At 59.7% G+C, this 26,502-nt stretch overlaps 2 protein-coding genes across 3 annotated transcripts in view; both read left to right on the top strand.

Moving 5' to 3' along the window:
- The first annotated feature begins 353 nt into the window (after nt 1–353).
- MCOLN1 (mucolipin TRP cation channel 1) lies at nt 354–16,608 on the top strand. The gene is made up of 14 exons (XM_054002357.1): nt 354–760; nt 1,843–2,060; nt 3,072–3,239; nt 3,851–4,013; nt 4,750–4,831; nt 5,729–5,825; nt 7,710–7,809; nt 8,681–8,787; nt 10,102–10,251; nt 10,370–10,471; nt 11,883–12,005; nt 13,469–13,675; nt 14,912–15,098; nt 16,571–16,608. Exons 1-14 carry the CDS (start codon nt 745–747, stop codon nt 16,606–16,608), a joined length of 1,758 nt encoding a protein of 585 aa, XP_053858332.1. The 5' UTR covers nt 354–744.
- A 1,627-nt stretch (nt 16,609–18,235) lies between these two features.
- Nucleotides 18,236–26,502, top strand: part of DNMT1 (DNA methyltransferase 1) — a 29,795-nt gene continuing 21,528 nt past the window's right edge. The window contains exons 1-11 of one of the 2 annotated variants that reach the window (XM_054002295.1): nt 18,236–18,304; nt 21,896–21,938; nt 23,257–23,319; nt 24,251–24,488; nt 24,873–24,945; nt 25,038–25,128; nt 25,519–25,559; nt 25,673–25,724; nt 25,986–26,069; nt 26,164–26,273; nt 26,353–26,471. In XM_054002295.1, the coding sequence (XP_053858270.1) occupies nt 18,246–18,304; nt 21,896–21,938; nt 23,257–23,319; nt 24,251–24,488; nt 24,873–24,945; nt 25,038–25,128; nt 25,519–25,559; nt 25,673–25,724; nt 25,986–26,069; nt 26,164–26,273; nt 26,353–26,471 (973 nt within the window). In that variant the 5' untranslated portion in view covers nt 18,236–18,245. Of the gene's footprint in view, nt 18,305–21,895; nt 21,939–23,211; nt 23,320–24,250; nt 24,489–24,872; nt 24,946–25,037; nt 25,129–25,518; nt 25,560–25,672; nt 25,725–25,985; nt 26,070–26,163; nt 26,274–26,352; nt 26,472–26,502 lie in introns of both variants that reach the window. The other variant, XM_054002294.1, reaches the window with a different exon arrangement.

The raw sequence follows: 26,502 nt of genomic DNA, 5'->3' as shown, positions 1-26,502 counted from the left end.
TCCTTCTCTCCCTCCTCCTCCTCCTCTTCCCGCTCCTCCTTCTCTCCCTCCTCCTCCCTTGTCCCTCCTCTTCCTCCCGCTCCTCTCTTTCCCTTTCCTTTTCCTCCTCCTCTGTCGCTCTTCTTCCTCCCGCTCCTCTTCCTCTTCTTACTCCTCCTTCTCTCCCTCCTCCTTCTCCTCTGTCCCCCCTCTTCCTCCCGCTCCTCTTCCTGCTCCTGCTCCTCCTTCTCTCCCTCCTCCTCTTCCCGCTCCTCCTCTTCCTCCCACTCCTCTCTTTCCCTTTCCTTTTCCTCCTCCTCTGTCCCCCCTCTTCCTCCCGCTCCTCTTTCTCTTCCTGCTCCTCCTCCTCTCCCTCCTCCTCCTCCTCTGTCCCTCCTCTTCCTCGCGCTCCCCTCCGCTCCCAGCCCGGCCCGGGCGGTGCCGACAGCCCAAAGCCGGAAGCCCTGGGAGCACTGGGAGCGATGCTGGGAGCACTGGGAGCGATCGGGAGAGCAGCGGCAGCGATGCTGAGAGCAGCGGGCAGGGGCTGGGAGCGCTTTCCCTGCCAGTCGCGCTCTTACTGGGAGCACTGGGAGGGAACTGGGAGGAAACCGCGCCCGGAGGCGGCCGCAGCCACGCCCAGGGGCGGGGCCAAGCCCAGGGGCGGGGCCATGCAAATCCGGGAGCGATCGCGCGCTGGGATTGGTGGGCGGCAGCAGCGCGGCGCCTGCAGGGTCACGTGAGGGCCGGGGCGGGGCCGGAGCGATGGCGGCGGCGTCCGGTGAGAGGAGACAGGGAACGGGGACAGGGAATGGAGACAGGGAATGGGAATGGGGACAGGGAACGGGAATGGGGACAGGGACAGGGAATGGGGACAGGGACAGGGAATGGGGACAGGGAACGGGAATGGGGACAGGGAATGGAGACAGGGAGTGGGAATGGGGACAGGGAATGGGGACTGGGAATGGGAATGGGGACAGGGAACGGGAATGGGGACAGGGACAGGGAATGGGGACAGGGACAGGGAATGGGGACAGGGAACGGGAATGGGGACAGGGAATGGGGACAGGGAACGGGAATGGAGACAGGGAACGGGAATGGGGACAGGGAATGGAGACAGGGAATGGGGACAGGGAACGGGAATGGGGACAGGGAACGGGAATGGGGACAGGGACAGGGAATGGGGACAGGGAATGGAGACAGGGAACGGGAATGGGGACAGGGAACGGGAATGGGGACAGGGAATGGGAATGGGGACAGGGAATGGGGACAGGGAGCGGGAATGGGGACTGGGAATGGGAATGGGGACAGGGAACGGGAATGGGGACAGGGAATGGGGACATGGACAGGGAATGGGGACAGGGAATGGGGACAGGGAATGGGGACATGGACAGGGAATGGGGACAGGGAATGGGAATGGGGACAGGGATTGGGGACAGGGAACGGGAATGGGGACAGGGATTGGGGACAGGGAACGGGCACAGGGAGCGGGAACGGGACTGGGACCAGGAATGGGAACCGGGCATGGCAATGGGGTCAGGGAGTGGGAATGGGAACGGGACAAGACGGGAACGGGAGATGTCGGGACACGGGTTCGGGATTCCCGGGATCCGGGCGGGGCGAGGGGACACCAAAGACCCGCCCGCGGGTATAACGGGGACAGGGGACGCTGTGCACCGGGCCGGCGGGGCCGCGAGCAGAGGGGACACCGGGGCGGCGGGAGGGGGACACGGGGACAGCGGTGACACCGGGGACAGGGAATCCGGACCGGAGCCTTTAACGGGGACAGGGGACACCGGGGCAGAGGGGTGGCACCGGGCAGGGGGGACACCGGGCCGAGGTGACACCGGCGGGTGTCCCCAGAGACCGAGCGGCTGCTGAGCCGCGGCCCCGGGTACGGCACGGCCGAGGCGGCGCCGGCACCGGGGCAGGAGGAGGAAGAGGAGGAGGAGGAGGAGGAGGAGCTGCGGCGCCGCCTCAAGTATTTCTTCATGAGCCCCTGCGACAAGTACCGGGCCCGCGGCAGGCGGCCCGTGAAGCTCGCGCTGCAGCTCGCCAAGATCGTCCTTGTCACCGTGCAGGTGACACCGCGGGGACGGCGGGCACAGCGAGTGGGGACAGTGGGGATGGCGGGCAGGGACAGCGGGAACATGGGGACAGCGGGGACAGTGAGAGGGGATGGCAGGCGGGGACAGCGAGTGGGGACAGCCAGCGGGGACATGGGGACGGGATGGCAAGCGGGGACAGAGGGGACAGCGAGCAAGGACAGAGGGGACGGTGAGTGGGGATTTGGGGACCGACAGTGAGGACAGCGGGGATGGCGGGCGGGGACAGTGGGGATGGCGAGCGGGGACAGTGAGCGGGGACGTGGGGACTGTGGGGATGGCGAGCGGGGACATGGGGATGGCGGGTGGGGACAGCGGGGACAGTGAGCGGGGACATGGGGACAGTGGGGATGGTGGGTGGGGACAGAGGGGACAGCCAGCAGGGACAGAGGGGACAGCGAGCGGGGACATGGGGACAGCAGGCGGGGACATGGGGACAGCAGGCGGGGACAGTGGGGATAGAGCACGGGGACTTGGGGACACCAGGGAGGGGCACAGAGATGAGGGGACACCAGGAGGAGGCACGGGGACCTGGGGACACTGGGGAGAGGACACGGGGATTTGGGGACATCAGTGGGGATGGCAGCAGGGAGGGGGCACAGGGACACGGGGACAATGGGGACAGTGGGCACGGGGGGCTGGGACAGCGCGGAGGGGACACGGGGACATTGGGGAAGAGGTGTAGGGACAGCAGGGAGGGGGCACAGGGACATGGGGACACTTTGAAAGGGACACTGGAGCGTCCTGGGACAAAGCACGGCAGCGTCACCGTGGTGGGACAGGGGCTGATGGCAGCGGTGGCCTTTGTCTCCAGGCATGAGGTGACACCGTTTTGGGGTGAAACACGGTGGTGGCACCAGGGCGGGACAGACCCTGACCATGGTGGCCTTTGTCCCCAAGTGTGACGTGACACTATTTTGGGACAAAACGCAGCAGTGTCACCGTGATGGGACAGGTGGTGACAGAGGTGGTGGCCTTTGTCCCCAGCTGATCCTGTTCGGGCTCAGCAACCAGCTGGTGGTGGCCTTCAAGGAGGACAACACGGTGGCCTTCAAGCACCTGTTCCTCAAGGGCTACGAGGACGGCGCCGATGACACCCGCGCCATCTACACCCGCGGGGACCTCCTGGAGCACCTGGACTTCGTCCTCGAGAAGGTGGCATGGGGACACCGGGAGGGGTTGGGGACATCAGTAGGGTTGGGGACATTGGGACCTTCTGGAGCACCTGGCCTTTGTCCTCGAGAAGGTGGCACGGGGACACCGGCAGGGGTTGGGGACACCAGGAGGGGTTGGGGACATCGGGGGAGTTGGGGACATTGGGACCTTCTGGAGCACCTGGCCTTTGTCCTCGAGAAGGTGGCACGGGGACACCAGGAGGGGCTGGGGACACCAGGAGGGGTTGGGGACACTGGGGTGGCTGAGGACACCAGGAGGGGTTGGGGACACCAGGAAGGGTTGGGGACATCGTAGGAGTTGGGGACACGGTGGTGGTTTGGGGACATGGAGGTCCTCAGGGCTATGGAGGTGACTGGGGACACTGAGGTGATTTGGGGACACCGAGGTGCCCCAGTGCCACCTCCAGCCCCGTGTCCGTGTCCCCGCAGTACCTGGCTGTCCCCAACAGGACCCTTGGCCACCACGTTTTGGGGTCATGGGGATGTTTTAGGGTCATGGGGTGGTTTGGGGTCCTGGAGATGTTTTAGGGTCATGGAGGTATTTGGGGTCATCAAGGTGCCACCTCCAGCCCCGTGTCCCTGTCCCCGCAGTACCTGGCTGTCCCCAACGAGACCCTGGGCCGCTACGCCTACGGTGGCACCGGGGGTGGCACCGGGGGTGGCACCGGGCTCCGGCTGTGCCAGCGCTTCTTCCGCAGGGGGGACATCGACCCCGGCAACGACACCTTCGACATCGACCCCAGCGTGGTCACCGGTGGGGCTGGGCTTGGGCTTGGGGTTTGGGGTGTGGGAGTTGGGATTTGGGAGTTGGGATTTGGGGTTTGGGTTGGGATTTGGGATTTGGGGTTTGGGGTTGGATTTGGGAGTTGGGATTTGGGTTTTGGGGTTTGGGATTTGGGTTTTGGGGTTAGGGTTTGGGATTTGGGTTGGGATTTGGGGTTTGGGAGTTGGGAGTTGAGCCTGGGTTTGGGGTTTTGGGGTTGGGATTTGGGAGTTGGGGTGGGGATTTGGGGTTAGGGATTTGGGGGTTGGGATTTGGGGGTTGGGATTTGGGATTTGGGGTTAGGGTTTGGGATTTGGGTTGGGATTTGGGGTTTGGGATTTGGGTTTTGGGGATGGATTTGGGTTTTGGGGTTTGGGGTTGGGGTTTGGATTTGGGGTTTGGGATTTGGGTGTTGGGGTTGGTGTTTGGGAGTTGGGGTTGGGTTTGTGGTTTGGGGTTTGGGATTTGAGGTTTGGGGTTTTTGAGATTGGGGTTGGATTTGGGGTTTGGGGTTGGATATGGGATTTGGGGTTTGGGAGTTGGGGCTGGTTTGGGGTTTTGGGTTTGTGGTTTTGGCTTTGGGGTTGAGCTTTGGGGTTGGGATTTGGGGTTGAATTTACGGTTTGGGATCTGGAGCGTTCCGAATGCTCCGGGCACATTTGGGATTCGGGATTTGGGAAGCCCCAGGGGCTTTGGGCACTCCCTGACCCCAATCCCGACCCCACAGAGTGCCTGGGGGTGCACCCCGGGGACCCCCGGCCGCCGGCGCTGGACGGCACCGACGGCAACTTCACCCTCCAGTTCCACAGGTAAATCCCAAAAACCCCAAAATCCCCCTAAATCCCACCCGGGGGCGTTTCCCGTCCCGAAAATCCCCGGGCGGGATTTGTGCTCCCTTTCCCCAAATCCCTCTCTGGGATTTTGGGGCTCAATTTTCCCATTCGCAGGATTTTTTTGGGGATTTTGGGGCTCAGTTTTCCCATTCCTCTGTTTTTTGGGATTTTGGGGCTCAATTTTCCCTTTCCCAGGATTTTTTGGGGGGCATTTTGTGGACAAATTTTCCCTTTCCTGTGATTTTTTTGGGATTTTGGGGCTCAATTTTCCCATTCCCGTGTTTTTTTTGGGATTTTGGGGCAGGATTTTTCCTTTTCTAGGTTTTTTTGGGGGAGTTTGGGAACTCCGGGTATTTTTTTTTTTCGATTCCAGGTGGAATTTTCCATCCCCACAGATTTTTTTGGGGGTTTTGGGGCGGAACTTTTCCTTTTCCCGTTGTTTTTTGGGGATTTTGGGGTGGAATTTTCATTTCTGGGGGATTTTGGGGTGGAATTTTTCCTTTTCCAGGTGCGTTTTTGGTACTTTGGGAACTCACTGGGTTTTTCTTTTTTTGCGATTTTGGGGTGGATTTTTTCCCTTCCCTGTTGTTTTTTTGGGCATTTTTGGGCAGAATTTTCCCTTTTTATTTTTTTTTTTTCCTTTTTTTTTGTGTTTTTGAGGTGGAATTTTTCCTTTATTTTGGGGTTTTGGAAACTTCTGGCTTTCTTTGGCGATTTTGGGGTGGATTTTTTTTCCCCTTTCCTTTTGTTTTTTCTGGGCATTTCGGGGCGGAATTTTCCCCTTTTCCAATGATTTTTTTGGGGATTTTGAGGTGGAATTTTTCCTTTTTTTGGAGATTTTGGGGCCTCCCGGGGTGTTTTTTGTCCCCTCAGGCTGATCAATGTCACCGTGGAGTTCCAGCTCAAGGCCATCAACATCCAAACGCTGCTGAACCACGAGATCCCCGACTGCTACACCTTCAGTGTCACCGTGGGTGTCCCCAAGTGTCCCCAAGTGTCCCCCAAGTGTCCCCAAGTGTCCCCAAGTGTCCCCCAAGTGTCCCCCAAAGTGTCCCCAAATGACCCCTGAGTGTCCCCAGATACCCCAGAGTGTCCCCAATTGTCCCCTGAGTGTCCCCAAGTGTCCCCTCAGTGTCCCCAAATATCCTACAGTGTCCCCTGAGAGTCCCCTGAGTGTCCCCCAAGTGTCCCCTGAGTGTTCCCAGATACCCCAGAGTGTCCCCAATTGTCCTTTGAGTGTCCCCAAGTGTCCCCCAAGTGTCCCCAAGTGTCCCCCAAGTGTCCCCCAAAGTGTCCCCCAATGACCCCAGAGTGTCCCCAGATACCCCAGTGTCCCCAATTGTCCTTTGAGTGTCCCCAAGTGTCGCCCGAGTGTCCCCAAATGACCCCTGAGTGTCCCCAGATACCCCAGAATGTCCCCAAGTGACTCCTGAGCGTCCCCTGAGTGTCCCCAAGTGTCCCCTGAGTGTCCCCTGGGTGTCCCCCAAGTGTCCCCTGAGTGTTCCCAGATACCCCAGAGTGTCCCCAATTGTCCTTTGAGTGTCCCCAAGTGTCCCCCAAGTGTCCCCAAGTGTCCCCAAGTGTCCCCCAAGTGTCCCCCAAAGTGTCCCCCAATGACCCCAGAGTGTCCCCAGATACCCCAGTGTCCCCAATTGTCCTTTGAGTGTCCCCAAGTGTCCCCCGAGTGTCCCCAAATGACCCGAGTGTCCCCAGATACCCCAGAGTGTCCCCAAGTGACCCCTGAGCGTTCTCTGAGTGTCCCCCAAGTGTCCCCAGTATCCCCTGGGTGTCCCCCGAAGTGTCCCCTGAGTGTCCCCAAGTGTCCCCCAGGTGTTCCCAAGTGTCCCCAAGTGACCCCTGAGCATCCCCTGGGTGTCCCCCAAGTGTCCCCCGAGTGTCCCCTGGGTGTCCTTCTTGTATCCTCTCGTGTCCCTTTCGTGTCCCTCATGTCCCTCCTGGTGTCCCACTCGTGTCCCACTCATGTCCCCTCTCGTGTCCCTCCGGAGTGTCCCTCTGTCCCTCATCTGTCCCTCTGTCCCTCTGCGGGCCTTGGGGACAGCCAGTGACTGTTGTGACAGTGAAAGTGACAGTGACACAATGACAGTGACACAATGACAGTGACCATGACAGTGACACAGTGACAGTGACAGTGATAGTGACAGTGACAGTGACACAATGACAGTGACACAATGACAGTGACCATGACAGTGACAGTGACACAGTGACACAGTGACAGTGACCATGACAGTGACACAGTGACAGTGACAGTGATAGTGACAGTGACAGTGACACAATGACAGTGACAGTGACACAGTGACAGTGGCAGTGACACAGTGACAGTGACAATGACAGTAACAGTGACAGTGACAACAATAATGACAGTGACAGTGACACAGTGACACAGTGACAGCGACAATGACAGTGACAATGACAATAACAGTGACAACGACAGTGAAAGTGACAGTGACATTGACAGTGACATTGATAGTGACAGTGACATTGACAGTGACAACAGTGACAATGACAATGACGGTGACAATGACAGTGAAGTGAAAATGACAGTGACAATGACATTGACAGTGACAATGACAGTGACACAGTGGCAGTGAAAATGACAGTGACAGTGACAATAACAGGGAAATGAAAATGACAGTGACAGTGACAATGACAGTGACATAGTGACAGTGACAATGATAGTGACAATGACAGTGAAAATGACAGTGATAATGACAATGATAGTGACAATGACAGTGACAGTGACAATAACAGTGAAATGAAAATGACAGTGACAGTGACAACGACAGTGACAATGGCAGTGACAACGGCAGTGACGGTGCCACCCCCGTGTCCCCAGGTCACGTTTGACAACAGCGCCCACAGCGGGCGAGTGCGGATCCGCCTGGACACGCACGCGGCCATCCGGGAGTGCCACCACCCCTCGCTGCCCGGCACAGGTGACAGCGGTGACAGCGGGTGACAATGGTGACAATGGGCCGTGGGGGTGTCCCTGGGAGTGCCACCACCCTGCCATGCCCGGCAGAGGTGACAGCGGGTGACAATGGGTGACAACGGGCTGTGGGGGTGTCCCTGGCAGTGCCACTACCCTGCCACACCCAGTAGAGGTGACAGCAGGTGACAACAGGTGACAGCGGGTGACAACGGGTGACAATGGGCTGTGGGGGTGTCCCTGGCAGTGCCACCACCCTGCCACGCCCGGAAGAGGTGACAGCGGGTGACAATGGGTGACAACAGGTGACAATGGGCTGTGGGGGTGTCCCTGGCAGTGCCACCACCCTGCCACGCCCGGAAGAGGTGACAACAGGTGACAATGGGTGACAACGGGCCGTGGGGGTGTCCCTGGCAGTGCCACCACCCTGCCACGCCCGGAAGAGGTGACAACAGGTGACAATGGGTGGCAGTGGGCCGTGGGGGTGTCCCTGGCAGTGCCACCACCCTGCCACGCCATCAGAGGTGACAACAGGTGACAACAGGCTGTGGGAGTGTCCCTGGCAGTGCCACCACCCTGCCACACCTGGAAGAGGTGACAGTGGGTGACAACAGGTGACAATGGGTGGCAGTGGGCCGTGGGGGTGTCCCTGGCAGTGCCACCACCCTGCCACGCCATCAGAGGTGACAACAGGTGACAACAGGCTGTGGGAGTGCCACCACCCTGCCACGCCCGGCAGAGGTGACAGCGCGCACCTGTCCCTGCGAGGTGACAACAGGCCCTGGGATGCCACCTGTGCCCTGGGAGGGTCCCCTGTCCCCGAGGTGTCCCCCGCCCCCCTCGGGGGAGGTGGCAGTGACGGCCGGGTGTCCCCGCAGGTGACAACTCGCTGCGCCTGTCCTTCGACGTGCTGGTGACAGCCGTGTGCTCGCTGTCCCTGGTGCTCTGCGCCCGCTCCATCGCCCGCGGGCTCCTCCTGCAGAGGGTCGGGGGCTTGGGGGGCTTTGGGGGGCTTTGGGGGGATTTAAGGGGATTTGGGGGAGTTTTGGGGTTTGGGGGATGGGATTGATGGGATTTGGGGGGTTTTGGGGAATGAGATTGATGGGGTTTGAGGGATTTGGGGGATTTAGGGGGATTTGGGGGATGAGGTTGATGGGATTTGGGGGATTTGGGGGGTTTGGGGGATGGGATTGATGGGATTTGGGGGATTTGGGGATTTTGGGGGGCTTTGGGGTTTGGGATTTATGGGTTTGGGGGATTTGGAGAATGAGATTGATGGGGTTTGAAGGTTTGGGGGATTTAGGGGGGTTTGGGGGATGGGATTGATGGGATTTGGGGGATTTGGGGATTTTGGGGGGCTTTGGGGGATGGGATTTATGGGGTTTGGGGGATTTGGAGAATGAGATTGATGGGGTTTGAAGGTTTGGGGGATTTAGGGGGGTTTGGGGGATGGGATTGATGGGGTTTGGGGGATTTGGAGATTTTGGGGGGCTTTGGGGGATGGGATTTATGGGGTTTGGGGGGTTTGGGGGATGGGATTGATGGGATTTGGGGGTTTTGGGGGGCTTTGGGGGATGGGATTGATGGGGTTTGGGGGATTTTGGGGTTTGGGGGATGGGATTTATAGGATTTGGGGGCATTTGGGGGATTTATGGGGTTTGGGGGATGGGATGGGGTTGGATGTGGATGGTGGGACGTGCTGGGAAGGGTGGGATGTGGGTGGGGGGAGGTGGTGCCACCCCAGCGAGGTGACAATCCCGGTGTCCCTGCGTCCCCGTGGGAATCCAGCCAGGTCCTGTGAGCTGACAGTGACAGTGACAATGACAGTGACGGTGACAATGACCACGTCCCGCAGGAGTTCAGCCGGTTCCTGTGAGCTGACAGTGACAGTGACACTGACACTGACACTGACAATGACAGTGACAGTGACAGTGACAATGACGGTGACACTGACGGTGACAACATCCCGCAGGAGTTCAGCCGGTTCCTGTGAGCTGACAGTGACAGTGACACTGACACTGACACTGACAATGACAGTGACAGTGACAGTGACAATGACAGTGACAGTGACAATGACACTGACGGTGACACTGACGGTGACAATGTCCCGCAGGAGTTCAGCCGGTTCCTGTGAGCTGACAGTGACAGTGACACTGACACTGACAGTGACAATGACAGTGACAGTGACAATGACCACGTCCCGCAGGAGTTCAGCCGGTTCCTGTGAGCTGACAGTGACACTGACAGTGACAGTGACAATGACACTGACGGTGACACTGACGGTGACAACGTCCCGCAGGAGTTCAGCCGGTTCCTGCGCCGTCGCCGCGGCCTGGCCGTGTCGCTGTCGGACCGGCTGGAGTTCCTCAATGGCTGGTACCTGCTGCTGGTCACCAGCGACCTCCTCACCGTGCTGGGCACCGTGCTCAAGATCGGCATCGAGGCCAAGGTCACCCCTGGCAGGGACGCTGCCACCCTGGGGACGATGGCAGGGGGGCGCTGTCACCGCCCCCGGGGGGACACGGGCCTGGGGACACGCTGGTGGCACTGTCCCCGTGTCCCCGCAGAACTTCTCGGGGTACGACGTGTGCAGCATCCTGCTGGGGACGTCGACGCTGCTCGTGTGGGTCGGGGTCATCCGCTACCTGACCTTCTTCCAGAAGTACAACGTGAGTGACACCTGCGTCACCTGTGTCACCTGTGTCACCTGGGGACGGGACAGCCTGGGGGGACAGGGACAGGGACAGGGACAGGGACAGGGACAGGGACATCACAAGGTCGGGGTCATCCGCTACCTGACCTTCTTCCAGAAGTACAACGTGAGTGACACCTGTGTCACCTGTGTCACCTGGGGACAGGGACAGGGCACAGCCCGGCGGGACAGTGACAGGGACAGGGACGGGACATCCCAGGGGGACAGGGACAGTGACAGGGACGTCGCAAGGTCGGGGTCATCCTGTACCTGACCTTCCAGAAGTACAACGTGAGTGACACCTGTGTCACCTGTGTCACCTGGGGACAGGGGACAGCCCGGTGGGGACAGGGACAGTGACAGGGACAGGGGACAGCCCGGGGGGACAGGGACAGGGACGTCGCAAGGTCGGGGTCATCCTGTACCTGATCTTCTTCCAGAAGTACAACGTGAGCGACAGGGACATTTTCCCACCCCAAATCCCCATTTTCCTGTTCCAAATCCCCATTTTCCCACCCCAAATCCCCATTTTCCCACCCCAAATCCCCATTTTCCCACCCCAAATCCCCGTTTTTTCCCTCCCCACTCGTGGATAATTTCCGTTTTTCCCGATTTCCCCGTTTTTGGCCCCAGATCCTGACCGTGACGCTGCGCGTGGCGCTCCCCAACGTGATGCGCTCCCCACACGTGGATAATCCCATTTTCCTGTCCCAAATCCCCATTTTCCTGTCCCAAATCCCTATTTTCCCACCCCAAATCCCCATTTTCCCATCCCAAATCCCCATTTTCCCACCCCAAATCCCCGTTTTCCCCACCCCAAATCCCCGTTTTTTCCCTCCCCACTCGTGGATAACGCCCGTTTTTCCCGATTCCTCCCCGTTTTTGGCCCCAGATCCTGATCGTGACGCTGCGCGTGGCGCTCCCCAGCGTGATGCGCTCCCCACACGTGGATAATCCCATTTTCCTGTTCCAAATCCCCATTTTCCCACCCCAAATCCCCATTTTCCTGCCCCAAATCCCCGTTTCTCCCCGTCCCAAATCCCCATTTTCCCCTCCCCACTTGTGGATAATTTCCGTTTTTCCCGATTTCCCCCGTTTTTGGCCCCAGATCCTGATCGTGACGCTGCGCGTGGTGCTCCCCAACGTGATGCGCTCCCCACACGTGGAAAATCCCATTTTCCTGCCCCAAATCCCCATTTTCCCACCCCAAATCCCCGTTTTCCCCCGTCCCAAATCCCCATTTTCCTGTCCCAAATCCCCATTTTCCCGTCCCAAATCCCCATTTTCCTGTCCCAAATCCCCATTTTCCCACCCCAAATCCCCGTTTTTTCCCTTCCCACTCGTGGATAACGCCCGTTTTTTCCCGATTTCCCCGTTTTTGGCCCCAGATCCTGATCGTGACGCTGCGCGTGGCGCTCCCCAGCGTGATGCGCTTCTGCTGCTGCGTGGCCGTGATCTACCTGGGCTATTGCTTCTGCGGCTGGATCGTGCTGGGCCCGCACCACGTCAAGGTGGGTCTGGGCGGCCCCAAACCCCAACTTTGGGGTTCGGGGATTCCCAAATTTTGGGTTTTGGGGGTTGGGAGATTCCTGAATTTCAGGTTTGGGGGTTGGGATGTTCTCAAATCCTTTTTGGGTTTTTGGGTTTTGGGGTTGGGTTCCTTCCGAAATTCTGGGTTTTGGGGCTGGGAGAGTCCCAAGTTCCATTTTAGGGGATTTGGTTTCTTCCAAATTTTGGGTTTGGGGGTGGGAGATTCCCAAATTTCAGTTTTGGGGTTGAGAGATTCCCAAATTTTGGGTTCAGGGTGGGAGATTCCCGAATTTCAGTTTTGGGGTTCGGGATGTTCTCCAGTCCTGGTTTTGGGGTTGGGGATTCCCAAATCTCTGTGCTGGGCCCGCACCACGTCAGGGTGGGTCTGGGCGGCCCCAAATCCCAATTTTGGGGTGGGGGATTCCCAAATTTTGGGTTTTGCGGGTGGGAGATTCCCAAATTTCAGTTTTGGGGTTCGATGCCTCCCTAAATCCATGGATGACATGCAGGTGAGACAGGTGTGACCGGAGACACAGGTGTGACACAGGTGTGACAGGGGACACAGGTGATCCTCAGGTGACACAGGTGACACAGGTGACACACAGGTGACACACAGGTGTCACACAGGTGACACACAGGTGACACACAGGTGACACACAGGTGACACAGGTGTCCCGTCCCCAGTTCCGCTCGCTGTCCATGGTGTCCGAGTGTCTCTTCTCGCTGGTCAATGGCGATGACACAGGTGACACAGGGGTTACAGGTGACACAGGTGACACACAGGTGACACACAGGTGACACAGGTGACACAGGTGACACACAGGTGACACAGGTGTCCCGTCCCCAGTTCCGCTCGCTGTCCATGGTGTCCGAGTGTCTCTTCTCGCTGGTCAATGGCGATGACACGGGGTGACACAGGGCTTACAGGTGACACAGGTGACACACAGGTGTCACACAGGTGACACAGGTGTCGTGTCCCCAGTTCCGCTCGCTGTCCATGGTGTCCGAGTGTCTCTTCTCGCTGGTCAATGGCGATGACACAGGTGACACAGGGGTTACAGGTGACACAGGTGACACGCAGGTGACACAGGTGACACACAGGGGTTACAGGTGACACAGGTGTCACACAGGTGACACACAGGTGACACAGGTGACACACAGGTGACACACAGGTGACACAGGTGACACACAGGTGACACAGGTGTCACACAGGTGACACACAGGTGACACAGGTGACACACAGGTGACCCCCAGGTGACACAGGTGTCCCGTCCCCAGTTCCGCTCGCTGTCCATGGTGTCCGAGTGTCTCTTCTCGCTGGTCAATGGCGATGACACGGGGTGACACAGGTGTTACAGGTGACACAGGTGACACACAGGGGTTACAGGTGACACACAGGTGTTACACAGGTGACACACAGGTGACACAGGTGTCCCGTCCCCAGTTCCGCTCGCTGTCCATGGTGTCCGAGTGTCTCTTCTCGCTGGTCAATGGCGATGACATGTTTGCCACCTTCGCGGCGCTGCGGCCCAGCGGGGCGCTGGTGTGGCTCTTCAGCCAGGTGTACCTGTACTCCTTCAGCGCGCTCTTCATCTACATGGTGCTCAGCCTCTTCATCGCCCTCATCACCGGCTCCTACGACACCATCAAGGTGAGCAGGACAGGTGGCACCTCACCTGGGTGTGACGTCACCTGGGTGTGACATCACCTGGGTGTGGCATCACCTGGGTGTGATGTCGCCTGCGTGTGACGTCATCTGAGTGTGACATCACCTGGGTGTGACGTCATCTGAGTGTGACATCACCTGGGTGTGACGTTATCTTTGTGTTATCTGGGTGTTATCTCACCTGGGTGTGTTATCTCACCTGGGTGTGACGTTATCTTTGTGTTATCTGGGTGTTATCTCACCTGGGTGTGACGTCACCTGGGTGTGATGTCATCTGGGTGTGACATCAGCTGGGTGTGTTATCTCACCTGTGTGTGTGACATCAGCTGGGTGTGACATCATCTCTGTGTTATCTGGGTGTTGACCTCACCTGTGTGTGTGACCTCACCTGGGTGTGTTATCTCACCTGGGTGTGACATCATCTGTGTGTGTTATCTCTTCTGTCCCTCACCTGTCCCTCACCTGTCCCTCACCTGTGCCTCACCTGTGCCTCACCTGTCCCTCACCTGTCCCTCACCTGTCACCTGTCCCCAGCACCAGTCCAAGGGTGACACGCCGGTGTCACAGCTCCTGTCCCTCACCTGTCCCTGTCCCTCACCTGTCCCTGTCCCTCACCTGTGCCTCACCTGTCCCTCACCTGTCCCTTGTCCCTCACCTGTGCCTCACCTGTCCCTCACCTGTCCCTCACCTGTCCTGTGTCCCCAGCACCAGTCCAAGGGTGACACGCTGGTGTCACAGCTCCTGTCCCTCACCTGTCCCTGTCCCTCACCTGTCCCTCACCTGTCCCTCACCTGTCCCTCACCTGTCCCCAGCACCAGTCCGAGGGTGACGCACCGGTGTCACAGCTCCTGTCCCTCACCTGTGCCTCACCTGTGCCTCACCTGTCCCCTGTGCCTCACCTGTCCCTCACCTGTCCCTCACCTGTCACCTGTCCCCAGCACCAGTCCGAGGGTGACGCGCCGGTGTCACAGCTCCTGTCCCTCACCTGTCTCCTGTCCCTCACCTGTCCCTCACCTGTCCCTCACCTGTCCCTCACCTGTCCCTCACCTGTCCCTCACCTGTCCCCTGTCCCTCACCTGTCACCTGTCCCCAGCACCAGTCCGAGGGTGACGCGCCGGTGTCACAGCTCCTGTCCCTCACCTGTCCCCTGTCCCTCACCTGTCCCTGTCCCTCACCTGTCCCTTGTCCCTCACCTGTGCCTCACCTGTCCCCTGTCCCCAGCACCAGTCCGAGGGTGACGCGCCGGTGTCACAGCTCCACGCCTTCATCGCGCAGTGCCGGGACAGCCCCGGTTCTGGAAAGTTCCGCCGGGACAGCTCCGCCTCCTGCCCCGCCCTCTGCTGCTGCCCCCGGTCCGCCAGCCCCGGCTTTGGGGCGTTCCGGGGGGGGTTTGGGGACATTTTGGGCGGTTTTGGGACACTTCAGGGGGTTTGGGGGGGATTTGGGGACATTTTAGGGGATTTTGGGGAGGTTTTGGGGGATTTTGGGGGGGTTTGGGGGAGGTTTTGGGGGATTATTGGGGGGTTTGAGGAGGTTTTGGGGGGTTTTGGGGGAGGTTTCGGGGGATTTTGGGACATTTTAGGGGATTTTTGGGGGATTTTATGACATTTCCAGGGATTTTGGGGGGAGGTTTTGGGGGATTTTGGGACATTTTGGAAGGTTTGGGGGGGTTTTGGGGGGATTTGGGACATTTCAGGGGATTTTGGGGCGTGTTGGGGGATTTGGGGGAGGTTTTGGGACATTTCGGAGTATTTGGGGACATTCTGGGGACTTTGGGGATGTTTTGGGAAATTTGGGGATATTTTGGGGGGGGTTTGGGGGGATTTTGGAACATTTTGGGGGGTTTTGAGGGGGTCTGGGGTCACCCCAAAGGAGGGGGGTCCTGGGTGGTTTGGGCTCGGTGTCACCTGGGGGGGGGGGGGTGGGAGAATCCCAAATGATCCCAAAATCCAGCCCCAATGACCTCAAAATCCAGCCCCTAATTGACCCCAAAATCCAACCCCAAATGCCCACAAATGACCCCAAAATCCAACCCCAAAATGACCCCAAATGACCCCAAAATCCAACCCCAAAATGACCCCAAATGACCCCAAAATCCAACCCCAAAATGACCCCAAATGAACCCAAAATCCATCCCCAAAATGCCCCCAAAATCCAACCCCCAAATCACCTCAAAGTCACCCCAAATGCCCCCAAAATCCAGCCCCAAATGACCCCAAAATTCATCCCCAAAATGACCCCAAAATCCAACTCCAAATGACCCCTAAATCACCCCAAAATCCAGCCCCAAATGCCCCCAAAATCAGCCCCAAATGACCCCAAAATCATCCCAAATGACCCCAAAAATCATCCCAAATTACCCCAAAATCCAGCCCCAAATGACCCCAAAACGATCCCAAAATCCAACCCCAAATTACCCCCAAATGACCCCAAAATCCAGCCCCCCCAAATAACCCCAAAATCCAGCCCCAAATGACCCCAAAATCACCCCAAGTGACCCCAAAATCCAGCCCCAAAATGACTCCAAAGTGACCCCAAAATGTCCCCCAAATGCCCCCAAAATCCAGCCCCACATGACCCCAAAATCCAGCCCCCAATGACCCCAAAACCACCCCAAATGACCTCAAAATCCAGCCCCAAATGACCCCAAAACGACCCCAAAATTACCCCAAATGACCCCAAAATCCAACTCCAAAATCCAACCCCAAAATGCCCCCACAACCACCCCAAATGCCCCCAAAATCCAGCCTCTCCCCGGGTTTTTTGGGGTCCCCCCCTCCCCTCCTGGAATTTTTGGGATCTGGGGGGTTTCCCTGGGTTCCTGCCCCCCAAACCCCCCCAAAAATCCCCTAAAAAAACCCCAAATTTGTGTCCCCACAGGGCCCCCGGTGCAGGACAACGCGCTCGTGGTGAACTGAGGGGACCCGGGGGGGCACCCCAAAATCCCCCCCACTTTTAATTTATTTTATTTCCTGCTCTTACCTGCCCGGGACCCCCAAATCTGGGACCCCCAGGATGGATTTTTTTTGGGGGGGGGGGGTTGGGATGTTGGGGTCCCCAGATCAGTTTTGGGGATATTTTGGGACCCCCAAAATCCATTTTTTGGTGTTAAATTTGGAATCCTAGGACCCCCAAAATCCATTTTTGGGGACATTTTGGGACCCCCAAATAATTTTTGGGGTTAAATTTGGAATCTTAGGACCCCAAAATCCATTTTTGGGTTAAATTTAGAATCCTGGACCCCCAAAATCCATTTTTGGGGATATTTTGGGACCCCCAAAATCCGTTTTTGAGGTTAAATTTAGAATCCTGGGACCCCCAAAATCCATTTTTGGGGATATTTTGGAACCCCCAAATAATTTTTGGGGGACGCTTCCATTTTTGGGGTCGCAACCCATTTTTGGGGACCCCCAAATCTGCTTTTAGGGACACTTTGGGAGCCCTCTGATGATTTTTTTGGGGGGTAAATTTGGAACCTTGGCACCCCCCGATCTCTTTTTTGGGGACACTTGGGGGACCTTGTCCCTGTCCTTGGCGTCACCGGAGCAGCGCTGGCACCCAAAATTGCCCCTTTTCACCCCAAAATGGGGCTGTGGCCACACCGGGGGGGGGTTGGTGTCCCCAAGGGGACAATAAAGGTGACCTGGGACACGAGGGGTCTGTGTGACAGTGGGGACACCCCGGGGTGACAATGGGGACACCGCGTGGCACCCAGGGGTGGCCTCGGGGACACCCCCATCGCTGTAATGGTACAGCCCTGTGAGGCTGTGCCCCCCCCCGCCCCAGTGGTACAGTCCATTCCGCCTCCCTTCAATGGTACAACCCGCTTGAGTTCCCCCCCCACACGCTGCCTTACAGTGGTACGCCCCACACCCCCCCCCCCCCGTGCCACAGTGGTACCTCCCACTCCCCCCTCAGTGGTACCTCCCACTCACCCCTCAGTCGTACCTCCCGCCTCCCCCCCATCTCTCTCAGTGGTACCTCCCATCTCCCCTCGTCTCTCCTCAGTGGTATTTCCCGCCTGCCCCCCATTTCCCTCAGTGGTATCTCCCATCTCCCCTCAGTCGCTTTCCCCCCGTCTCCCCCCAGTGGTACCTCCCGTCTCCCCCCCGTCTCCCCTCAGTGGTACCTCCCACTCCCCTCAGTGGTACCTCCCGCCTCCCCCCCGTTTCCCTCAGTGGTACCTCCCGCTCCCCCCTCACCGCTCCGTTTCCCCCCTTGAGGCCTCCCCGTTCCCCCCCCCCCCCCCCCCGCGCCGTTCCCGGTACCGCCCCGACCCCTCCGGTTCCCCCCGGTTCCCCCCCCGTTCCCCTCTCGGTTCCCCCGGCTTGGCAGGGCCCGGCGCGCCGCGCTCAGTCCCCCCCCGCGGCGGCAGCATGGTGCGCGCCGGCTCCCCCCGCGCGGTGGTCGGCGCCGCCCCGCTCCCGCCGCTCGTTTCCGCGCGAAGCCGCTCCCGGTCCCGCCGAGCCGGGCCCCGAGCGCGGCCCCGAACGCGGCCCCGATCCGGGCCCCGAGCCCGCCCCGCGCCCCCCGCCCGGCCCCCGCCCCGCTCCCGATGCCGGCCCGCGCCGCGCCGCTGCCGCCGGCCCCGCTGCCCGCCGAGCTGCGCCGACGGTGAGTCCCGGCCGGGAGACGGGAGTGAGACGGGAGTGAGGCCCCCCTCTCAGAGCCCCTCACAGAGCGCTCAGAGCCCTTCACAGACCTCAGAGCCCCTCACAGACCTCAGAGCCCCTCACAGACCTCAGAGCTCAGAGCCCCTCACAGACCTCAGAGCCCCTCACAGACCTCAGAGCTCAGAGCCCCTCACAGACCTCAGAGCCCTTAAAGCTCCTCACAGACCTCAGAGCCCCTCACAGACCTCAGAGCCCTCAGAGCCCCTCACAGACCTCAGAGCCCTTAAAACCCCTTACAGCTTTCAGAGCCCCTCACAGACCTCAGAGCCCTCAGAGCCCCTCACAGCCTTCACAGCCCCTCACAGCCTTCAGAGCTCAGAGCCCCTCATAGACCTCAGAGCCCTTAAAGCCCCTCGCAGCCTTCACAGCTCTCACAGCCCCTCACAGCGCTCAGGGCTTCTCACAGACCGCAGAGCCCCTCGCAGCTTTCAGAGCTCAGAGCCCCTTAGAGCCCCTCACAGCTCTCAGAGCCTCTCACAGACCTCAGAACCCTTAAAGCCCGTCGCAGCTCTCACAGCTTTCAGAGCCCCTCTCAGACTTCAGAGCCCCTCACAGCCTTCAGAACTTTCAGCCCCTCAGAGCCCTTAAAGCCCCTCACAGCCCTCACAGCTCTCACGGCCCCTTACAGCCCTTAAAGCCCCTCAGAGTCTTCACAGCTTTCAGAGCTCAGAGCCCTTACAGCCCCTCACAGCTCTCAGAGCCCCTCACAGCTCTCACAGACCTTGAAGCCCCTCACAGCTCTCACAGACCTTAAAGCCCCTCACAGCTCTCAGAGACCTTGAAGCCCCTCACAGCCCTCAGAGCCCTTAGAGCCCCTCACAGCCTTCAGAGCCCCTCAGGGTGGTCCCAGAGCCCGCTCAGGGAGGGCTGAGGGCCACCAGGATGGGCTGAGACCCCTCAGCCTTGGCAATGTCACCCCCCCAAATGGCACTGACCCCCCCCCTCAGCCCCGTGAGTGACACCCCCCGGGATGGGCTGAGGGCCACCAGCCCTGGCATTGGCACCCCCTCATGTCACTGACACCCCCAAAGGCACTGACCCCCCCCCCAAAGGCAGTGACCACCCTCCAATGGCACTGACCCCCCCCCAAATGGCACTGACCCCCCCCCCAAAAGCACTGACCCTCCCCAATGGCACTGACCCCCCCCAAAGGCAGTGACCCCCCCAAATGGCACTGACCACCCCCAATGGCACTGACCCCCCCAAATGGCACTGACCACCCCCCAATGGCACTGACCCCCCCCAATGGCACTGACCCCCCCAAATGGCACTGACCACCCCCAATGGCACTGACCCCCCCAAATGGCACTGACCACCCCCAAATGGCACTGACCACCCCTCAGCCCTGTCACTGACCCCCCCCAAATGGCACTGACCCCCCCCAAATGGCACTGACCACCCCCAAATGGCACTGACCATCCCTCAGCCCTGTCACTGACCCCCCCCAAATGGCACTGATCCCCTACAATGGCACTGACCCCCCCCAAAAGCACTGACCCCCCCCAATGGCACTGATCCCCCCCAAATGGCACTGACCCCCCCTCAGCCCTGTCACTGACCCCCCCCAAAAGCACTGACCCCTCAAGACCGGGCTGTCACCCCTACCCCAGCATCACCCTGCACTGACAGATCCCCCCAAAATTACCCTGAACTCCCTCAGGACTGCCCTGACACCCCCCCCGAACCCCGAACCCCCCCAAAATTACCCTGACCCCCCCCCCAGAACTGCCTTGATACCCCTGGACCCCTCAAAATTACCCTGACCCCCCCCCCCAGAACTGCCTTGATACCCCTGGACCCCTCAAAATTACCCTGACCCCCCAAAAAGTGCCCCGACCTATCCCCAAAAGTGCCCTGTCCCCCCCTCTGCAGTGACCCCCCCCCCATATTTTGGGGACCCCCCCCTCCAGCCCTGGACCCCCAACCCTCCCCTCCCCCAGTTTTGGGGTGCCCACGTGGCCCCGGCCGGGGTCCCCCCCCCCCAGCTTTGTCCCCACGCCAGGGATTTTTGGGGTGGGAGGGGTGGCACATTTCGGGGTGATCCCGGTGGGAATTGTCACTGTGCCCCCCCAAAACCCCTCCTGTGCCCCCCAGCCCGGGCAGGAAAGGGGGCCCCAAACCCCTCCCCCGCTTCCGGCGCGGTGCCCGCGCTGTCCCCAAGGTCCCCGTGGCTGTCCCCAAACCCGGGGGACCCCCCAGAATCCCCCGGAGGCCCCCAAAACCCCCCAGATCCTGCGGGAAAAGGGAAGTGGGGGTGGCACAGGAGCGGTGCCAGGATGGGACACGGGGACAGGGGGGCTGGGGGGTGGCATGGGGACAGGAGCCATCCTGGGGGACAAGAGAGGGGGGGTGGCATGGGGACAGGAGCCATCCTGGGGGACAGGAGCCATCCTGGAGGGGACAGGAGCCACTCCTGGGGGACAGGAGCCACCCTGGAGGGGACAGGAGCCATCCTGGGGGACAGGAGCCATCCTGGAGGGGACAGGAGCCACTCCCGGGGGACAGGAGCCATCCTGGAGGGGACAGGAGCCACTCCTGGGGGACAGGAGCCATTCTGGGGGGGACAGGAGCCAACCCAGAGGGGACAGGGGCCACTCCTGGGGGACAAGAGCCATCCCAGGGGGGACAGGAGCCATCCTGGGGGACAAGAGCCATCCTGGGGGACAGGAGCCATCCTGGAGGGGACAGGAGCCATCCTGGGGGACAGGAGCCATCCTGGGGGGGACAGGAGCCACTCCTGGGGGACAGGAGCCATCCTGGAGGGGACAGGAGCCATCCTGGGGGACAGGAGCCATCTCAGAGGGGACAGGAGCCATCCTGGAGGGTCCCATCCCACCTGACCTGGGTCGTGACCCCTGTCCCGACCCCAATCCTGGGGTTCTGACCCCAATCTTGATGGTTCTGACCCCAATCCCAGGTTCCTGTCCCTATCCCGGGGGTCCTGACCCCAATCCTGGAGTTCTGACCCCAATCCTGATGGTCCTGATCCCAATCCTGGGGTTCTGATCCCAATCCCGGGGTCCAGACCCCAATCCTGGGGTTCTGACCCCAATCCTGATGGTCCTGACCCAAATCTTGGGGTTCCTGGCCCCATTCCAGGGTTCCTGACCCCAATCCTGGGGTCCTGACCCCAATCCCGAGTTCCTGTCCCCATTCTGGAGGTCGTGACCCCAATCCTGATGGTCCTGACCCAATCCCAGGGTTCCTGACCCCAATCCTGGGGTCCTGACCCCAATCCCGAGTTCCTGTCCCCATTCTGGAGGTCCTGACCCCAATCCTGATGGTCCTGACCCCAATCTGGGGTTTCCATCCCCAAGCTCCTGTTCCCAATCCCGGCATTCCCGAGGGTCCCAGCCCCACATCCCGGTGGCACCAGAGGTGTCCCTGTGCCCCCTCCCTGTCCCCTCCCCCCGGGAATTCCCCCATTCCCGGCCCATCCGTGCCACTGTCCCCTCTGGAGCCACCCCGCCGTGTCCCTTTGTCCCCTCCCTTGGTGTCCCCCCCGCCGGTGACCCCGGCTCTGCCCCCCCAGGCTGCAGGACTTGGAGCGGGATGAGGAGAACCTGGGAGAGAAGGTGAGTCCCGGAATGTCCCCGGTGTCACCTGCGCTGTCCCTGTGTCCCCCCGTGTCCCCCTGTGTCCCCCTGTGTGCCCACAGGAAGCGTCCCCCTGTGTCCCCACCTTGTCCCCATGGGAGTGCCCCACAATGTCCCCACGCTGTCCCCTCCATCCTCTGTCCCCTGTGTCCCCAGCCTGTCCCTGCTGTCCCCACGGTGTCCCCAATGTCCCCATGGTGTCCCCAATGTCCCCAGTGTCCCCAGGAGAGCGTCCAGGACAAGCTGAGCCTCTTCCACGGCTTCCTGTCCCCAGTGTCTCCACTGTGTTCCCTCCATCCCCAATGTCCCCAGCCTGTCCCTGCTGTCCCCACGATGTCCCCAATGTCCCCATGGTGTCCCCGATGTCCCCAGTGTCCCCAGAAGAGCGTCCAGGACAAGCTGAGTCTCATCCACGGCTTCCTGCCTGCAATGTCCCCATTGTGTCCCCTCCATCCCCAACGTCCCCAGCCTGTCCCTGCTGTCCCCAGCCTGTCCCCAATGTCCCCACACTGTCCCCAGTATATCCACGGTGTCCCCAATGTCCCCGATGTCCCCAGGAGAGCGTCCAGGACAAGCTGAGCCTCATCCACGGCTTCCTGTCCCCAGCGTCCCCATTGTGTTCCCTCCATCCCCAATGTCCCCAGCCTGTCCCTGCTGTCCCCACGGTGTCCCCAATGTCCCCATGGTGTCCCCAATGTCCCCACGGTGTCCCCGATGTCCCCAATGTCCCCAGGAGAGCATCCAGGACAAGCTGAGCCTCTTCCACGGCTTCCTGCCTGCAATGTCCCCATTGTGTCCCCTCCATCCCCGACGTCCCCAGCCTGTCCCTGCTGTCCCCACGGTGTCCCCAATGTCCCCACACTGTCCCCAGTATATCCACGGTGTCCCCAGTGTCCCCAATGTCCCCAGGAGAGCGTCCAGGAGAAGCTGAGCCTCATCCACGGCTTCCTGTCCCCAGCGTCCCCATTGTGTTCCCTCCATCCCCAATGTCCCCAGCCTGTCCCTGCTGTCCCCACGGTGTCCCCAATGTCCCCACACTGTCCCCAGTATATCCACGGTGTCCCCAATGTCCCCGATGTCCCCAGGAGAGCGTCCAGGACAAGCTGAGCCTCATCCACGGCTTCCTATCCCCAGTGTCCCCACTGTTTCCCCTCCATCCTCCATGTCCCCAGCCTGTCCCTGCTGTCCCCACGGTGTCCCCAATGTCCCCATGGTGTCCCCAATGTCCCCACGGTGTCCCCGATGTCCCCAGGAGAGCATCCAGGAGAAGCTGAGCCTCATCCACGGCTTCTTGCAGGCCGAGGTGCAGCTGCAGCTCAGCGAGCTCGAGGCCAAACTGCGCCGCGAGGAGCTCTCCGAGGTGAGACCCCAAAACCTGGGATCTGGGACAAAACACCTGGGAAATCCTGGGAAAACACCAAGATTTGGGGTAAAACACCCAGGAAACTCTGGGAAAACCCTGGGATTTGGGATAAAACACCCAGGAAACATGGGATTTGGGGTAAAACACCCTGAAAATACCAGGATTTGAACTAAAACACACAGAAAATACCAGGATTTGGGATAAAACACTGGGATTGGGAATGAAACATCAGGATTTGGGATAAAACCCCAGGAAACCGGGAAAACCCCGGGATTCGGGTTCAGCCCCGCATTCCCTGTGGGATTTGGGATCCCACCCTGGGATTTGAGCTCAGCCCCCATTTTCGCAGTGGGATTTGGGCTCAGCCTCCATTTCCCTGTGGGATTTGGGATCCCACCCAGGGATTTGAGCTCAGCCCCCATTTCCCTGTGGGATTTGTGATCCCACCCTGGGATTTGGGCTCAGCCCCCATTTCCCTGTGGGATTTGGGCTCAGCCCCCATTTCCCTGTGGGATTTGGGATCCCATCCTGGGATTTGGGCTCAGCCTCCATTTCCCTGTGGGATTTGGGATCCCATCCTGGGATTTGGGCTCAGCCTCCATTTCCCTGTGGGATTTGGGCTCAGCCTTCATTTCCCTGTGGGATTTGGGCTCAGCCTTCATTTCCCTGTGGGATTTGGGATCCCACCCTGGGATTTGGGCTCAGCCCCCATTTCCCTGTGGGATTTAGGCTCAGCCCCCATTTCCCTGTGGGATTTGGGCTCAGCCCCCATTTCCCTGTGGGATTTGGGCTCAGCCCCCATTTCCCTGTGGGATTTAGGCTCAGCCCCCCATTTCCCTGTGGGATTTGGGCTCAGCCCCCATTTCCCTGTGGGATTTGGGATCCCACCCCGGGATTTGGGCTCAGCCCCAGGTGCTCCCCTCCCCAGGAGCGCTACCTGGCCAAGGTGAAGGCGCTGCTGCGCCAGGAGCTCTCGGCCCCCAATGGCTCCGGGGGCCCCAACCCCAACGGGTGCCCCGGGAACGGCGCCTACGGCAGCGACGAGGACGAGGACGGCGCCATGGAGCTCGAGGAGGGGGTGGCAGCGTCCTCGTCCCCGTCCTGCTCCGGCCCCGCCGCGCGGGCGCGGAAATCCCGCAGGAGCCGCTCCAACGGGGACGCCAAGAGTGAGGATTTGGGGTTTCTGGGGGTTTTTGGGGGGTGGGGAGGGTTTGGGGTGGGGCAGTTGCTATTGGGATGGAGAGGGGGGATCGCTCGGGAAGGGTTTTGGGGTCTCGTGGGCTTGGGGTTTGGCAATTCCCATTGGGATCAAGAACTGGGATCCCCTTGGGAAGGGTTTTGGGGTCTCTTGGTTTTGGGGTGCAATGATTCCCACTGGGACCCCCCTTGGGAAGGGTTTTGGGGTCTCCTGGTTTTGGGGTGCAATGATTCCCACTGGGATCCCCTTGGGAAGGGTTTTGGGGTCTCCTCAGGAAGGGTTTTGGGGTCTCCTGGCCTTGGGGTGTGACAATTCCCACTGGGATTTGGGGTCCATCGTGGTTTTCCCGCAGAGTCTCCGGCCAGCTCCCGCGTCACCCGCAGCTCCGGCCGGCAGCCGTCCATCCTCAGCCTCCTGTCCAAAGGGTCAGTGGGAAGGGTCACCCTCCTCTTCCTCATCCCACCATCCCAAACCCTTCCCGTTCCCCCAAAAAACCCATCCCGGATCGATCCCGCAGATCCAACAAGCGGAAATCGGAGGAGGTCAACGGGGAGGCGAAGCCGGAGCTGATGAACGTGGAGAAGGAGGAGGAGGAGCTGGAGGAGAAGGTTGGTGGTGACATCCCACACCTGTCCTGGGTTATTTTTGGGGTGATTTCCCAGGATTTTGGTCAGTGGTGACATCCCAGACCTGTCCCGTGTCATTTTTGGGGTGATTTCCCAGGATTTTGTTTGGTGGTGACATCCCAGACCTGTCCTGGGTCATTTTTGGGGTGATTTCCCAGGATTTTGCTCTGTGGTGACATCCCAGACCTGTCCTGGGTCATTTTTGGGGTGATTTCCCAGGATTTTGCTCTGTGGTGACATCCCAGAACTGTCCCGTGTCATTTTTGGGGTGATTTCTCAGGATTTTGCTCTGGGGTGATTTCCTGGGATTTTTTCTGTGCTGGGATTGCATTTTTCTATTCCTTTTCCCATTTTTTTTGCCTTTTTCTCCAGGATCAAGATGAGAAAAGGATGAAAATGGAAACCAAAGATGGGTGAGGAAAAGGGGGGACGTTCCTGGCCGGAGCCGTGTCCTGGTGACGGTGACAATGACACCGATGACGTCACTGCTCCATCCTCATCCCAGGATTTAATTTCTCCCTCCCAGGTCGGAAATCAAGGACGAAATCCCTCAGGTTAAAATCACTGCTTCTGCTAAAGTAAGTCCCTCCTCGTTCCAGCTGTTTTTGGGATTTCTTAATCCCTTAAAACTCCTGAATTTTAGGGTTTTTTGGGACGAGTTGATTATTCCAAAGGCTGGATTATCCTATGGGAATAGAAACCCATTTCCAGCCCGTTCAGCTTCTCAAAACCAAACAGCTGGGGCTGGTTCTGATGGGAAACCCTGGATTTTGCCAAAATCCGGGATAATTCCGGGAATAACTTTGGGAAAAGCCGACTCTCCCTCCCCTCTCCCGCAGACCACCCCCCCAAAATGCCTCGACTGCCGGCAGTACCTGGACGACCCCGACCTCAAATTCTTCCAAGGGGACCCCGACGACGCCGTAAGGGATCCAAACCCTCCTTCCCCGAGCTCGGGAACAGCAGGAACGTCCGTTAATCCCATTTTTGGGGTTTTTTTTTTTCCCCCAAATCCAGCTGGAGGAGCCGGAGATGCTGACGGACGAGCGCTTGTCCATCTTCGACGCCAACGAGGACGGCTTCGAGAGCTACGAGGACCTCCCCCAGCACAAAGTCACCTCCTTCAGGTGAGACCCCGGGGGGGATTCCCGCTGGAATTCCCTCTGGAATCCTGTCCCACCACGCCCTCCGTGTCCCCCCCGGCAGCGTTTATGACAAGAGGGGACACCTCTGTCCCTTCGACACCGGCCTCATCGAGAGGAACATCGAGCTCTACTTCAGCGGCGTCGTCAAACCCATCTACGACGACAACCCCTGCCTGGACGGTGAGGAAACGCCCGGAATTCCGGGGCATTT

This window comes from Vidua macroura, chromosome 39, assembly GCF_024509145.1.
Source record: "Vidua macroura isolate BioBank_ID:100142 chromosome 39, ASM2450914v1, whole genome shotgun sequence".
NCBI classification, from domain to species: domain Eukaryota; kingdom Metazoa; phylum Chordata; class Aves; order Passeriformes; family Viduidae; genus Vidua; species Vidua macroura.
The sequence above is the reverse complement of the archived record's forward strand: the minus strand, read 5'-3'. Positions and strand labels throughout refer to the sequence as shown.